General features: G+C 44.9%; 1 protein-coding gene across 1 annotated transcript in view; it reads right to left on the minus strand.

The window, feature by feature from the left end:
• Positions 1-15384, minus strand: part of LOC135399755 (transcription initiation protein SPT3 homolog) — a 64615-nt gene extending 49231 nt beyond the window's left edge. The window contains exon 1 of the mRNA XM_064631485.1: positions 15233-15384. Within this exon, the coding sequence (XP_064487555.1) occupies positions 15233-15340 (108 nt within the window). The 5' untranslated portion in view covers positions 15341-15384. The remainder of the gene's footprint in view (positions 1-15232) is intronic.
• Between the last annotated feature and the right edge of the window lie 1226 nt (positions 15385-16610).

A 16610-nucleotide genomic window follows, 5' to 3' on the forward strand; every position in this document is an offset into this window, starting at 1 on the left:
CGATAGAAAACACAAAAGCAACTTCACATACGAAAATGCATGCATCAACACCTCGTAGTTTTCGTAAAATCGAATTTCGAACATCGCGGTTCACGCCGACGCTGGCACACCTAGCGTCAAACCAAGAAAACGTACGCATATATAGAAAACTCATCTAGCCATCCCACTGAGATGACGTCAATCGCCCATGCAGTCAGCGCGCAGAATGCCGTCACGTGATCGAGCACTACAACAAAGACTTTCAGCAAGAACCAACATTTTTACGCCGATATACTGTTGTCACAATGTCTGGAAATAAAAAGTATGTATATATACTACGAAATCTGCGACCCGTTTTATAACTGCGATAATCCAATTAGCGACTTCCGTGGAAAGAGGAACTAGCTACGACGACTTTCGGGATCCAGTGCGCTGTTTCACAGCGTTGGTGTAGTGTGTCTATTTCCAAGTTTTCTTTATTTATATCTTTTGGAACAACGACCAATTTATCGAGGTACACAGATTTCATTTGACATGCCTCAGTTGTGTCGTCAAAGCGAGATTTCTCGGCGGGCATTCAGTTCCGTACGAGACTGCGCGTTCAACCGCAGCGGCAGGTAACGGCCAATCGTATTTCAAGAATGCAGACTATGAGACGGACCCCTCAGTTTGAGTACAAAGAACCTCCGCCTACAGCAGTCCGCAGTGTTTTCCTTGAATCTATCTTCCAAGGACTGTTGCATCTGGACGTGACGAGGTTAGTGTCTTCTGTATAATTTATACAGTGATTATACTCTCCTTGTGAGAATTACGCTGTGGCATGCAGATGTTAGGAGACCATTTACGCAACAAAGAAAAATAAGGATTAAAGAAAATTGAAGTTTACGCACTAAATTAAAAGATATACTGTACAATTCCGAATGTTGTTCAGATTGCAGCCATGCCAATGCAGTAAGCAACACCCACAGTACGTAAAATGAAGCTGTGTATTCCGCATCTAGGTGTAACATTTTAATTGTCACAGCAGTGTGCACCAATGTAGTTCATGACTTCCTTGGACAAGATGTGGAACCAAATGTTGGAAATACAAGGAGGGATCAAGTACAAGTTTTCTTCTATTTGTTTTCCTTATAATATGCAGCATACTGCACATAGTAAAAAAGGGCTCGGGATTCTAAACCACCGCAGTTGAAATCCTTAGTTTACCCCAAGCTGTACTATTGTTGTCTAATCTGGGGAAACACCACAGAGGGCAACTACGATAAAATTGCAGTGCACAAAAAGAAAGAAAGCCCGGTGTACGACAACCATGTCTACAGGTGCAATGTGCTGAACCCTCGTTGCAAAGAGGCCCACCAGGGGTGCCACTACAATCCATCCATCCAGCCCCTCAGCTCCTTCAAGACATGCAAAATACAATAGACAAAGTGTTCACTTGGAAATCAGACATTTACACAAAATTGCCTTGCAAATTCAGAATCTTTTAGCGCCATCCCAAACACTTGCCATTATGGTATGAAATCCATCACTGTACCACCTTACAAGGTTCCACTGCTACGGACCAACTACGGAAATCAGCAGAAACCGTTCCTTTTCCGAACAAATTTTTTCAGCTGATTGGAAATGGCCTTCCTGTGTCCAGTTTCAAAACAGAGTTACACAAACTTGTTGAAGTCTTATTACAGACAGGCCACTCTGTTATGTATTTGTGTGTGTGTGTGTGTGAAAATGTGCACAGCTCGGTGCAATTGTGTATTTTATTTATGTGGTTGTGATTTGCTGTAAGCTCGTAGTAGTAACATCTCACTTATCGCACACTGTATTGGTGCTACCACCTCATCTGGCTGATGCCTTTCGTGCCTGGTAGCCTCATTTAATTTTCTATGAAATGAGATCCTCAAAAATTTATATGGCTTTTTTTAAACAATGTTAGGGTGATAACTTCATGGAAGTGGAAGGAACAGGAGAGGAAGACATCTGGCAATGGTCATGACAGTTGTCCGTCAGGTACGGGACCAATTTCTTTTATAAATGTGGTATATAGCGTGAAGTTGTTACTAACAAAAAGTTTTTTTGTTCCCTTTAAAGGAATCTACAGGTGGTGAGCACGCGTAAGGGCTTCACATATCTCAATACAACTTAGACCTGCCTGTTGCACATGAGATGTGTGACTCTACTTACACACACAAGGTTCTGCAGGTTCGACGCATGTATATTTTGAAACATGAAAGACAGAGTGCTAAAAATATATCTGAGGTGAAAAATTGAGCAGTTCATTGCAGTAATTCTATCGATTTATTTTCAGCATTTTGGGAAATCTATTGTGATGGCAAGATTACCTGTGTTGTACTGCCAGACCATCTGCTATTGGAGTTCCATGTCCTAGTTATTATATATAATAGCTGTTTGAGGCTATTACATATTTATTATGCAAGTTTTGTGCTTGTGAGTTCCTACAAATGTGCTCTGCGGTGATCATACTGGACAGAGAGCTATGCCTGTATAATAACAGTGACTAATGTTCTCCTGCTTTCGCGAGCCGGTAACCGCTTAAATTTACTTCGGTTCAACGCGAGAAAAGTGATATTTTGGTTCGGTTCAGTTCCGCGCCAGCGAAAAATACGGGTTTTTAACGTTTTTCGGTTCGGGTTCGGTTTCGGTTCCGATCCCTGGCGAGACTACCTGTTGAGTTGAAACCTATTCTGTTCATCCTGTTTCACGGACAGCCTGTGTAAGCATTCTACTTACGAATATATGCTCAACTACTCTCCAAGGCAAACAGTCGGTAGGGAAAGGTATCTAGGAAGGTATCGAATCATATGCGTTGGAACGTTCGTTAAAGGGACGGTCGCAACCGGTCTCGTCGATTTTGAAACTATGATGACATTTTATTCCTTGTGGACCATTGATAATCGGAAGCATGTGTCGGATGTTGAGAGTATGCCGGCGTCCCCTCTCTGGGAAAACGCGAAAACGTCACTCTGTAAGAACCAATAAGGGCGCGGCCTTGAGATAAGGAATGCCGCGGTGGCGGCGCCTTTCTCCTCTGAGCACTGCCCTCTCACTCTTCCGCTTAGGGAGTGACGTCACGCCGCCCGAGCATCTTCGGAAGCGGCGCTGATCTTTAAAATGCGTTCATTTAACATCCAAGCGCTTTTCCCACGAAAAAATAAATAAAGAAATAGTCAAATAGATTGCCGGCCGATGCCGAACACTGTGGTATCGGTTTCATAGATGGGTTTCCCAATGCGACCGTCCCTTTGAAGGTGTACCGTAAAGGAACAAGGAAGCAGCTTACATGCTTGGTGTCATTTAAGAGGTTGTTACTTATACAAGTTACTTTTGAATGCTTTATACTAACGTGGCTCTAAATGAAATTTAGATTGTCGTCAAAATTGCGATAAAATCGATCGGAGCGACGCCTGGTGTGAAACAACTCTCATTCTAGCGGGCCTAGTTGGTCCAGCGTTATTCGCATGCGATGCAGGTCCGTCGCCGTACTCGACGGGCAACGTGAAGTTGGTGTCTACTTCGGCACAGTGCTGCCCACAATTTTCAATTTTGTGACGACCTTTGTGTGTCACGAAATCTGTGACGTTCGAGTCCTGAGGGTTTACGCTACTGAACGAACTCATTTTATGGGGTTGCGCCTCAACTGATTTACGGTACCTAAGGGCACCATAATGCGCAAGAGTTTCAGAGAGAAAAAAATACAGCTCGCGGTTTTACCCAAACGGAACCCTTGTAACATCTCCTACGAACGGCTCACCCACAAAGCGAGGCGAAAATTGAGACCGAGTTCACCGCCCTATTACTTAGGAAAAAGAAACAGAGGAGGAAAGCTATCCCTGGCCCTTATCAGTTCTACGTGTCAAAGTCCCTTCGTATTGCAGCTTTAGCTGCAAATTAATGAATCCCATCCTCGTATATAACCATGCCAGTATAGAGCTCGCATTATCGCGCCCGATAAAAACCGCACTCCGCGCATCCGAGCCACTATGCAAAATAAAACAATAAAAAAAAAAACGGAAACGCCGTAACGAAACCGTGCGTGTGAACGATATCTCGCGCGGAATATCGGCGAGGATGCGAAGAAAAATAGACGCCGACAGGCAGAAAATGCGTTTGCAACCCTATACGAAAGGGGCGCGAAATCAGAGTTGTCTATTTGGAAGTCGCTTTTTGAGGGAGAGGAAGGCGGAATCACCCGTTTGGGGCTGCGGAGAAAAATAAAAATAAAAATCACCCGTTTCCTTATAGTTTCTTGCTTATGGAAATCACTGCCTGCCACCCGCACTATTTATTTTCCCCCACGCCTTCCCCCCCCCCCTGAAACACTTCCCTTTCACCACTTTTCTTCCTTCTTCTTCTTTCTTTTTTTTTCCGCTCGACTACAAAAAGATTGAGTGAATCGTAATTCTGTTTTGTTGCCAGGTTTCTCTCAACTGGCGCCGTTTTTCATCCAGCTTATTTTCGACGCGTTCGTCGTCTCCCCAGGCGAAAGGGTCGGGTTCGTTTAGCGCGTGCACGAAGAGAAACGTGCATTTTAGAGGATCGCTCTTGTATATAGGGGGTTCCCATTGTATATGTACGGAAGCATTCGAATAAATATCTAGGCGGGAAATCCAATATGAAGCAACAGACGTTGACATGCGTTGACGTCTGGTGCGGGGGCTTGGGGTTCGATTCTCTCTCTCATCGCTCCTCCCCCGTGATTTGGGGGATTTCAGTGCGTGATTGCTTGTGTTGCTGCCTCCCGTAAAATTGTTACCGAGTTTTCTCCGATTATTATTATTATTATTATTACTGTGATTTCCGTAAGGGAAGAAAGGCTGAGATAGAGCGTGTCGAATTCAATGGGACTTCGCGGTCGTGTGCCGGTGAAGCCTTGCGGAGATGCTGTGCCTGCTTTCGAGAGGTTTATTTATTTATTTACTGATGCGCATTATTATTATTATTATTATTTCTCAGTTTTTAACGATCCAGTCAAAGTCAGATTTGTAAAAGTTGCTGCGTTGATTATATTATTGTGCCTAATTAATGTACCATGTAGTTGTATTTGGTTTGTATTTTCTAACTACGTTGTGTGTTTAGTTGCCTTACTATTTGACTGCCTCCAGGCCCAGCATCACAAGCCCTTCGACTCAGCCGGGCCTGCTTTGTATCTTGATCTGAATGACAAGGAATAAAAATTATTATTATTATGTATTTATTGATGTATTGATAGTGTTTGAGGGACCTCATGCGGGCTCTCAACATATTATTACGCGTTGCCGTTTTCCCGACACGTGTGCTGGCGGTATACCGGTACATGTAAACTTGCACACGTTCCAGTGTCGTTGTCTCCACTTTGTAATAGTGTGTTGTCATGATTATGTCAACCTACATGTCACACCGTGAGTGAAATATGTAAATCATTGCAGTGCCTTGGATTCGGGTATGCAAAATTTAAAATATGTCGTGTGCAGTACTTTTCGTAGCTTCAAAATTTGATGTTTCAACGCATCGCAGATTATTGCGCCCAAAGGCGAGCCACGGACTACTTCTGAGTCTCCCGCCGACGCATGTCTAACAGCTGCAAAGAAATGAAGAGGAGGGCAAGCACATCTATCCTAGATTATGTTCCCAACTTATTTTTGATTAAATAAGCTATTTTGATTCATTGATTCATTGTCTGATTGAATACGCGATACCACATACCGTAACACAGCACAAAGTATTTACACCTTCAGCAGCAGAACGCATCTTGTAGATATATTTTAGACATATTGTACTTATTTGACTGCCCCACCGCACAATAAGTCTTGTTCCTGTTTCTCTCACGTTCCCGTTATCAGCGATGACGTCGGGTCCACCAAATAACCTCGCACCTTTCAACGTAAAAACGCCACCCAGCAAACAGCCCGGAGGACACACTTAACGGACTACCCAATGAATGAATGACTATGCGGAATTCATGGCGGCACTTGATTGGACCGTGCAGCAACCAGTACACCTTGGGACACGAAACTCAACATATCGATGGCTACTCGGCATACAGAATACGTTCCTACTGTAATGAAAAGAAAGAGAGAGCGTGAGAGAGAGGGAAAAAAAGGCAACGCAGCTTAATTTTAAGTGGCGGCTTCAAAGACATCCGACCAGAAGCTTTCACTTACCCCCCTCCCTCCCCCTTCTTTGCTCATTGCGTACAACGCCACAATCGATCCTCATCAATGATGTACCGCTACAAATTATACATGAAACGGAACCGCTCTCTTGCACAGCGGCTGGTTCGGTCCCTCGTCTTTGCCCTCCTTGCGTTTTTCACTCTCTTCTTCGCTTTTAAAACGAAGACGGCAGAAGTGCCTGGCCACTTGCTGATCAGTGGGACGACAATTTGCTTAATGAAACGAATTATGGCTCAAGCTATGCGAGAGATACACAAGAGCCGACCGAAAGGCGCTAGCGATCAAGCGGGTACACTATAAACATACATCAGTTGATAGATGGTGATGATGATGATTGATGTTGATGATGATGATGATTATGATGTTTTACTGGTGCCCAAGAACGGTCGTGCCGACCCTATAATGTTGGCGCACACAAACACAATACAATGTACTACAAATAGACACAATATACATATAATAAATACAACAACAGTGGTGGAACTGAGAATATACGTTGCTTGTAGCAGCTCTTGGAGCAGGTATTAGCAGCTTTTGTAGCACCAATCATGCCTCTTGGAGCAGGTATAGTGTGAAGGCTATACCGTGTGTTTCAGTTAAATCCTCGGGCTATATAATTCGCAAACGGGTGCACCAATTGAAGAGTTTCCTTTTTTTACGGGTGTCTTTCTGGTACCGCCTACACGCTGCGCACTGTGTGAATGACCGGGAGGCGCTCATTATTAAACCAAAAATTCAAATGAGTTTCGTGAAAAACAAAACTTCTAAAGCAGGGTTCCGCCGTCATTAAAATGGGTACTACTCCTATCGGGACCTTCAGTCGGCACCTTTTAGAGAAAAATTTGCCACATTTCTTGCAGTATAATTAATTGGTTTCGGTTTACATATTTTTTGTCGCGGCTGGTCGCGGTAAAACGCAAAAGATCGCTCTTCCACCCCGTTATCCACCAATGAATTACATGTTCTCGAGCCGGATTTGCAACGCGGAGTGCTTAAAAAAAATAAAAAAACTAGCAGCCCGAATGCAGGCTTCGCCGCTCCTTCGCCACGGATGCCGGTACGCTGTCTGATACGCGCTCGTTTTACGTTATAGCGAGATGTCCTTTGTCGAGCTAGGGTGTCGAGATAAGCGCGGTGAAGTAGTGGCGAATCCCGTCTGGGGGCTGTTACTTTTCTTTCAGCATTCCCTTTGCAAATCAGGCTCAAGAACACGTAATTCATTGACTCTTTGAAGTATGGACCCAGGCCGTCAGAAACAACATACGAAACTTTCTTTCTCCTGCAGGAGAAACATTTTGCAGTGCTCGAGTCTGGAAACATCGACGGAAAAATGGCAGAGACAGTGTCGCCCCACGAACGGGGGACCTTCGACATCGCCACGCCAAGAACGAGGTAGGCGCCGGCAACAACAGCGCGGTCAGCTTCGGATATCAATGCTCTTTCTGCAAAGCAGATATCGAGCACTGCTTGTGAAGAAGTAGGCTCCTTTAACGTCCCATTGACCCTGTGCCTGTTGCAAATTTCTACATGACGTTTCCCAACGGCATGTCGCTTTACAGCAGAAATTCCATGTTGTGCACAGTTAAGGCCTGTTCCGACATATAGCTGCGCGCTAATATAGCGCTACAAAACAGCGAGCAAAAACAGCGCTCACTGTTATCGGACGGTTCACACATGCAATGCGGCGCTAGTGCTATAATTTAACGGAAGTGCGGTGGTCGCGTTTCCGGTCTGTCCGATCATGGCGCCTCCGGAGTTCAACAGCATGCGGACGAACAAGTTCAATCAACTGACCGAAGGAGAAATTACCTGACATTTTGGATGATACACTAGCCGTTCCAATGCGGTCGCCGTGCCGTGAAATGCGGAAGCAAAACAACTCCACGACTTTCGCGACGTCATTACTGAAGGGCCTCCTTATTGGCCAACACGAATATATTAGCGCTGAAAAAGTTGATACGAGCTCAACTCCGGCAAGCGCTAATTTTTAGCGGTTTGAAGTACTGCGAGGAGGAAAATATCGCACTATTTACTAGCGCTATATAGCAAATAGATATACGTCGGAACAGGCCCTTAATGGCAGTATTGCACATCATGCAGAATGCTTGTTCTTTCTTGGCACCTTCCCTGCACCACACAGATATTAGATCTCCATTGTCGTCGGCTTCTTCAAGCCATTTGAGACTGAACCTAGTGCAATGGCCTGCAGAGATGGAAAGGAAACGGTACTTATTCATCACTATACAAAATGGTGATGCAAACATAAGGAAGAGCTCCTACGTGGGAGAAATAATGGAATTTTGTACCAAAAATAGCTATACTATGTGCCAGAACGACCTATTACGTGTAATAATAAGGCTTGTGGTGCTGCAAGGCGTGAATTGTCATCAAGCAGAACTACCTATGGAGGGAGACACCTTGACACGCGACACCCACACTGTCCTACACGCTGGAGGTCAACTCTCCCAGTGGGAGATTGCTTGCAAGGCATCTGTTTCCGACACTGTTAACCCGGAAGGTATATATGGCCCGCTTAGATACTTAGATATGGCTGCGATTATAATTCACCTAGAACCCTTATTGTAAGCAACACAGTCATGTTGGTGCCTTGCACATGCAGCATTCTCCTAAACCTCATTCTCTTCTAGCTTGCGCAAATTGTAACTGTCAAAAGCGTGGTATAAGAAACTGTTTGAATTTTAGCAGGAGTTATAAACAAACGGAGCTGCTTGAAACACAACGCAAGTTACGAGTGCAGTTGCGTGTGCTGGCTCAGGAATCCGAAATTTTAGAACAAGGCGCGAGCTCTCTCGTTAAGCTCACATGGGACACAAGACCGAATGGTGGTTTCCAGTAGTATACACATCAGTGCTCTTACCCCTTAGTTTTTCGAACTAGTTTTGATAGGGACATCACGTCCACCCGTAATTTAACGATGATAGTGAACGCGCGCTTGACGTGAGCAGCACGCCAGAGGCGCGCGAGAGACGCGCAAAAGATGCGACCGGAGCGCCGCCACGTCAAAAGCAGCTTGCAAGTTTCAGTTTCGGTTTCGATTTCCAGTTTCAGATTTCCTGTCTGGAGCAGACTTCGCGCAATTCTTCGAAAAACCGGCTACTTGTAGCAGCACGTAGCAGGAATCGTGTATTGGCGCAAATGGCGCAGCAGTTCCACCACTGCAATAATATAATATGCAAATACAGACAATATGCACTAATAAGAAGACACGATTTATGCAATCACAAAAAACTACATAAAAAATGTACATAACTTGAACTGAAAACAAGAAAAGAGCACACGCGCATTGTATAACGTGAGTAACACATTCAATCGCACGCCAACAAAAGGTAAATTATCAGAAAAAATATCAAAGAAAAGAAAGTTCCGAAATATGAGAAAGGATATGGCGCCTAAATAATGTACATGATGATAAAAAATATCAACAGATGATGGAAGCGAGCTAAATAAAATGATATATGATTATATAAAACAAGAAGGCACAAGTTGCTTTGACGCGCAGTCTTCCGTGAGGGACGGTTAAATACAGCGTGGCGTGTGTTGAGATTTCGACGCATGTTAAAAAGAAATCCCAGGTGGGCAAAACTGACCTACAGACCCGACCATCTGCGGCGTAGCTCATGATCACGGTTGTTTCGCGACCTAAAACCAACGAATTAATGAACCATTATCAATATGAATGACCTTGGTACTTGGTACAACATGAATAGCGGTCGATGAAAAGGCACCATATGGGCTTGAAATCTAAGCTGTGGTACTTCCGGGCAGGGATGCGACCAGTTACACCATGCTATCAGGCTTGAGTACCGTACCCAAAGTACTGTATTTCAAATACATTCGTTAGTATGATGTAGAGTCACTAAATAGGGAGCAGAGTAGCGACACTGAGCCACGTATGCGAGCGAGGTCGCCATCTTGGGTCCGGCGCGGCTGCGACGCCTAGCAATGGGCGCCACCAATCGGGCCACCAAATGGGCGCCACCAATCTCCGCCTTCTGCGCCCGAGAGCACCGCGCATTCGAGCCAGCTCGCAATCGAGGAAACCGGTTTTGGGTGGAGGGGACTCAACATGGACGGCGCGTTCTTGGAAGGAGAAACCACGTGACACAATCGGCCCAATCGAGGACACCGAACGGCGGCTCCGGCGCGGAAAACGAATGCGATACTCTGTACCCCTATTTAGTGACTCTAATGTGACCGAGGCAACGAAGCACAGGGTCGAAAAGAACAATGCAAGTAAGCTGGTACAGCGTAGATCGAAGTGGGTTCGAAACAAGCTGCTGATCATTTTTCATCAACTGCCATTAATTAATTGACGAATGCAGCTGGAAGTGTTGTGTTATTCCTTCAATGGTTCATTGCCTGTAAGTAATCTTGCAAGTAATCCTGCACACACTCCAGCCGGAAATACTAGAAGCAGCACATCTCCGTCTGACGACTCCCAGGACGCTTCAGTACGCTATGCAAGTAGGTCAGGTGTTTGCGCACCTTCACAGTTTCCCTCTTTCCCTATTGCCCCTGGAGCGAACTCGTTGGTCCCTGTTCTCCCGAATACATCATTTTGAAACTCTCTATTGATTGCTTCCTCCCAAAAGCGAGTGTCATGCTGGGGTGCGTGGTGCCGAAGCCACCACTTCGGCGCATCACCTGCGATGCCATCCTGATAAGGATATATCCATGCACAGGACACGTATTTTTACCTACACATATGCAGTCAAAACCACTGAGATCAGGGCCTAAGTACGCACGCCAGCTTCGTTACAGAAATTATAACTCCTGCGATTGGGTATCACGTAACACCAGGGGATCCAAAAAAAGGAGAGGGAGAGAGAAGCAAGATTCATGAAACCACTATCGACAGCAAACATATACTTTAGGTGCAGCCGTTGGGATTCAGCACATTTTTGCCGCACATATGTGAATACATATACATATAGCGGAAATATTCGCATCGAATACATCGTTAGCTATAAATAAAATAATAATAACATTAGCCAGGCGAGTTACTTGCAAGAGACGCATGACAAGGCGTCGGCAAAGAATCCATGTTAAGGAATACGGCTGCGCCCAATTAATGATTCATTAATTGCGACACACTCGTCCTAATGAATAAGGGAAGAGACTTAACATCGTTAAAGGAGGGAACTATCTCCGGCTTTGTGCTTAGTATATTCGCCGTCAGATGAGACAGGGGTGGCCGTTAATTGGAAACCGTATACGACGCCGATGTGTGGCGCGACTTAGAATGCGCGGTGTATGATTCGTGGCTGGAAAGCAGCCGTGTGCGGACCCTATTGCTGTTAGTGAATATTTAGCGTTCCCAGTATGAGCTGTGAAGCTGACATTGTACTAAAAAAACAACAACAGATAAGCAGGCCGCAGACATAAAAAAAAAGGAAAAGACAGCACGCAAAGGAGGGAGTACGTATTAAAGGCGCACTAAAATGCAAACACAAGCTGACTTCAAATTACGTTACATGCTATGATAATTTCGACCTTGTTATCGTAATTCGAAACTTTGATTCCGTTACGGATCTACAGTGAACGTTGTTTCAGCTCGTGCATCGGTGTTTTTAGTGGTTTTTAGTCAATGCTGCGCGTGCACGCGCGTGCCAATGGAGCAGTCCCGGTGAAAAACATAGTGCGCGCGGCGAAGCGGACTGGCTGACGTAGCTGTCCGAAGGACGTGAAGATAAATGTTGTCAGTGGAACATTCGCGAGAACTGTTGTGGGCTAGAATTCGGTGAGTCGGCATTGAAAAATCCAGCAATGCGCATCATGCCGCGCATATACCGGAATACACCGGAATATACCGGAGTACACCGCATGTAACGAAACACTACGATCGGACCCGTTCCAAATGCACACGTCAACGATAGGTACGCGCGCGCTTCTCCTGCTGTCTCATTGGATGCCGCCAATCTGGATGCCACCTGGGGATTGCATTCGTTACCGCCAAACACGGCTCTGTTTTCGTTGCGTTTTTCTAATTTTTAACTTATTTTAACGTTTAAAGGTACTGTAAAGCAGCACCGATCAAATGTCATTTAGTGTGGCGATTCGATAGTCCAAGCCACCAGGACAAAAACTGTGCAAGTTTCATTCTAATCGAAGGCGCAGTTAATTAGAAAACTACAATTAAAGATTACGGGCAACACTGTACTAGGTATTCGAAATGAATCCGTACTTCTGACACATAAGGCGGCAACCACATTGCATGCGTATAACACTGGGCCCGACATAACAATCCACCACAATCCACCATAAAATCCGCCCCTGCAATCCACACAACGATCCACATCTGAGGATAGACGGATAAGCGAACTGAAATGAAATGCTGAGCCGTTGAAAAAAATGTGTCAGACGTTCAAGAAGCCAGACAGCGTCGGGACTTGTTTGTTCACAGAGGTTCACGGAGAGAGTTTGTTCGTTCGAAAGAGGCCGCGAACAAAAGGAGCGCGCAGGCGCAGCAGAGAAGGATAGGGAGAGCCCACATCGAACAGCGGCCAGCACTGGGTTACTTCCCAAAAACAGGGGTTAACAGGTTAAACTGTTAACAGGGGTTTCAGAATGCATGGGTAAACAGGAAAACATACCATAATACCATACCAAACATATACCATACCAAACATACCAAAACCATAATAATATGGTTACTAAAATAACGAAGCTCCGATGTCATAGTGTGTAATACTAATTTTCAATGTTGCCCGCTGTACAGGGGGTTGTTTGACACCAGGCGTCGCACCGCTCCACTACGCCGCATCTTTCATGGCAAATTAAAAATATTTATAGCGCGTTGTCGGTCGTATGGTTCCGCATATAGTATTTAGAAGCAACAAAAGCTCTAGTCACATCATCGGCATATCATTCTTGTCTACTGCTTTACGTACCTTTAACTAATTTTACTTGCATTACACTAATTGAAACCCGGATCTTCATTTGAGAGCAAGTTGTTTTTTTTACTGCCCCTCTAACCGCCATCTAGACGAAAGAAAGCCTGCTCGATGTCTCCTCTTCCCCACCCCCCTTCATATAAAGCGTTGCCAAGGCTACCAACGCTATATATCCAACGCTACCTTGACAAGTCATGACCACGAATCATGAGTGTGCTTTCGGCGGCGGTTGTGGAGCCACCATCAGCGGCATGGCATGGGAAGCCAGTGGTAGCCACAGAAAAACGGTGTTTCAATTCGACTGCTCCGATTGGCTGAAGCGGGCGAATCACGACTGTAATGTCAGACGGGACACCTCACCAATCCTAGCAGTGCCCCTAGCTGCCCACACGAGTTCAGTCCAGTTCAGTTCAGTTTTATTGTCATTGTACAATACAATGTATGAGAAGGGGTCTTCCTAGACTACCAAATACATATGGTATCCGATAAAAGTGGTGACAACAACATAATAAAATGATGTACTGTCAGGATAGCACGTGCTCTTAGCCAAAATTTCATGCCTAATGGAGAAAATAAATTAGGATAAACATAAAAACAATTAGATAATTACGAGACAATTCAGAATAGTAACTCATAATAATAGTGTAGAATAAACAGAACGAATAATAACGAAATAACGAAACACGAAATAACAGAAATAACACAACGAAATAAACACAATAGAATAAACAGCACATCACAGAATAAACACAACATGTATAACAGCGCAAATATCGAAGTATGTGTGAGCTGCGACATAGTTCAGGAGATGAACCATGACAGTGTCCAAAAATGATGAAATGAACGTATCGACTGCATCCTAGAAGACAGGGTGTTCCATAGTTGGGCAGCAACGAAAGCAAACGTTTGTTTTCCATAGTTAGTCGTCGAGCGTGGTATGAGAAAATTTTCAGTGCGAGGTGATCCAGACGGCATAATTAGTACGCGACCTAGTTGAATGTTCAACGACAAGCCCATTAAACAGAAGCTGGAAGGCACGAAAATGGAACAACTGTATGAGTGGCAAAATACGCAATGATACAAAGTGCTGTCGACAGCTGCTCGTTGTCGGAGTGAAAGTGACGATACGGATAGCTCTTCTTTGTAAACGGATTAGTGTTGTGCGAGATATATGATGATCCCCATGCTGTGATACAATAAGGTAGGTGCGAATGTAAAAACGCAGTGAGGCCAACAAGAGCAAGCCGGTCTCGTCACTTCCACCACCACCCCATAGCGATCAAGTCTTGTTTAAGCTACATAGCGTTGACAGTGTTATGGTACTACAATGAAGTCCTCGTTGGAGCGTCGCGTTTCGTGATCAGATAATCTGTCATCTTCTAACTGGCGCTGTCATAATCCTGAATTCGCAGTCGTCATACGTCCTGTGTTGAGAGACACAGGTTCGAAGCAATAATATTATTTCGTACAGCAGACAGAGCTTTTCCACACGTTCCAAGATAGCCTCGGCTTCAACTCTGAACTAACAACCATTCAGTGCCAGTACTGCTGGGTGTCCTGCGTATTTTCTTTTCGCAGTAAGGGTTAATACTTTATGGCACAGATGTAAAGTTCGATTCCACGCGCTTATTCAATCTTCTGGCACGTCAGGTGGTATCACAGGGAGCCTGCTATATGCACCACTGCAAAATCTTCCGGCATTTGTTGCGGTGTCGCTTATTTTCTTCACACGTGGAGGAAGTATATCTATAGCTGTTGCGAGAAAACTGAATGTATTGCTAATAACACATGCTTTCACGATTAGCTTTGTTTCCTGCTACGTCTGCCACAGCCACACATACAAGTCCTCCTCTGGCGAGCGAAACGAAACGTCTACCAATTCGGCATCCATAACAATTGGCACGGCGACCAATGTGTTTACTAAATTGTGAAACATCTTCCGGCAACGAAATAAAGAGCCTTGACAGGTAAATTTTAACCATCAGCTTACGAACGTGTGTTGTCGTTTTAAATGAGCCCATTCCAGAACTCCTCATAGTTCAAATAAACCTTGAAACACACATGCGGGAAGACAACATGCCGGTAAGAGTCTCAGACTGCATGTAAACAAACAGGTATTCGCTTCAGAGAAGCGAATGACTATTCCGTATGCCTCAACGCAAATCTCACCTTTGTTTCGTTGCTGCTCGGCGCTGATGTAGCTTCTTTTTCTTTATTTTGCTTTTTTGGCTTGATTTTAGCCTTGAAAGACTTGTTATTCACTTGGCTGTCACTCATTGCCGCGACGCGCCGACTACGCTCAGGGAGCTGCCATCTTAAATGACGTCGCGCTCAACGCAGCGCCCCCTTCTGGCATCGTTCTCTCGCGTGCGCAAGTTTCGGTTTCGAACTCACTGGATATTTCGCAGGTGCGCGTTTCATGAATACATAGGACCCGGTGCTGCGAAAGGCTACAAACGTTTGATGTTTTTCTTTTTTTCTTTGGCAACAATGTGAATAGTGCCCTTCAATAAAGGAATTCAGATTTTAACGAAATAAAACAGAAGCTTACTTGCAATAGCTCGACCGTGTGCACCTTTCTAACTCAGTGTATTTGCTATAAAGATTGACACGGGCCGCTCTTTTACGCTGCTGACTCCATCGTACTATCATTTCATTAAAGGAGTACAGAGGGCAATCCAAAAAAATTCAGATTAAGACATCTGAGACATCTGATGAAAGTGTGCGTGTCATTTTTCCGAATAGCGCGAAAGGTTTGGATGTGTGCAATTTGTTTCCCAGGAAAAAACTCACATAAACATGGCTCTGCGCGTTCACCCTTAACTCGCCACTCCAGGTATAACCAGGATGAGAAGGTATGATGCCACGTCACCGATGACGTTATAAGGAGAACTCGTTCTGGTTCGCCGGTCAGTGGGGGTCAGCGCCTTGTCCCTATGCCACCGTAAATCAGTTTTGCCAGTTCTCCCGGAGAATTGGGGATAGAAGGAGCGGCCGAATCATGACCGAGCGAGGAGCAAGGCATTTTCAGAACCCCGAACAGCCGAGTAGCAGACGACAGCGGAGTAGCAGACAACATTTCTCTAGACCAATCAGCGAGCGTTCTCCTTATAGCGTCAGCGCGAGGCTCCGGGCAGATTACAGGCTAGTACTGCTCTTCACCACCGTTGCGCACGGTCGCTTTTTGCGGCGTATTTTAAATGCAATGTCTGCGATAATTATGACTCTGTAGTGTGAATTACTTCGCATGGTGCACCTTACTGGCCTACTTAACAGTTTTATAGGAAGAAAACAGGGTGTTAGAAATTACTTCTGCGCTACTTTAAGCCTGCCTTTTTTTTTCTTTTTTCTTTTTTTCAGCCTCGAGATACTAGTTCCCTTTGTTCTGTTTATACGAAGCGACAGCTGTCGTACCAATCAAGTTATGTGCAGAGCTCTGGTTATGTGTAAAGTCACTGGGTCAGGAAAGTAACGTTATGCTTTCCCGTTCTGGCTTTGACTTTGGAGCAACAATGGCAACCGCTGCATGTGTTGTTATCATGAAGGA

The sequence above is a fragment of the Ornithodoros turicata genome, chromosome 7 (assembly GCF_037126465.1).
Source record: "Ornithodoros turicata isolate Travis chromosome 7, ASM3712646v1, whole genome shotgun sequence".
NCBI lineage: Eukaryota > Metazoa > Arthropoda > Arachnida > Ixodida > Argasidae > Ornithodoros > Ornithodoros turicata.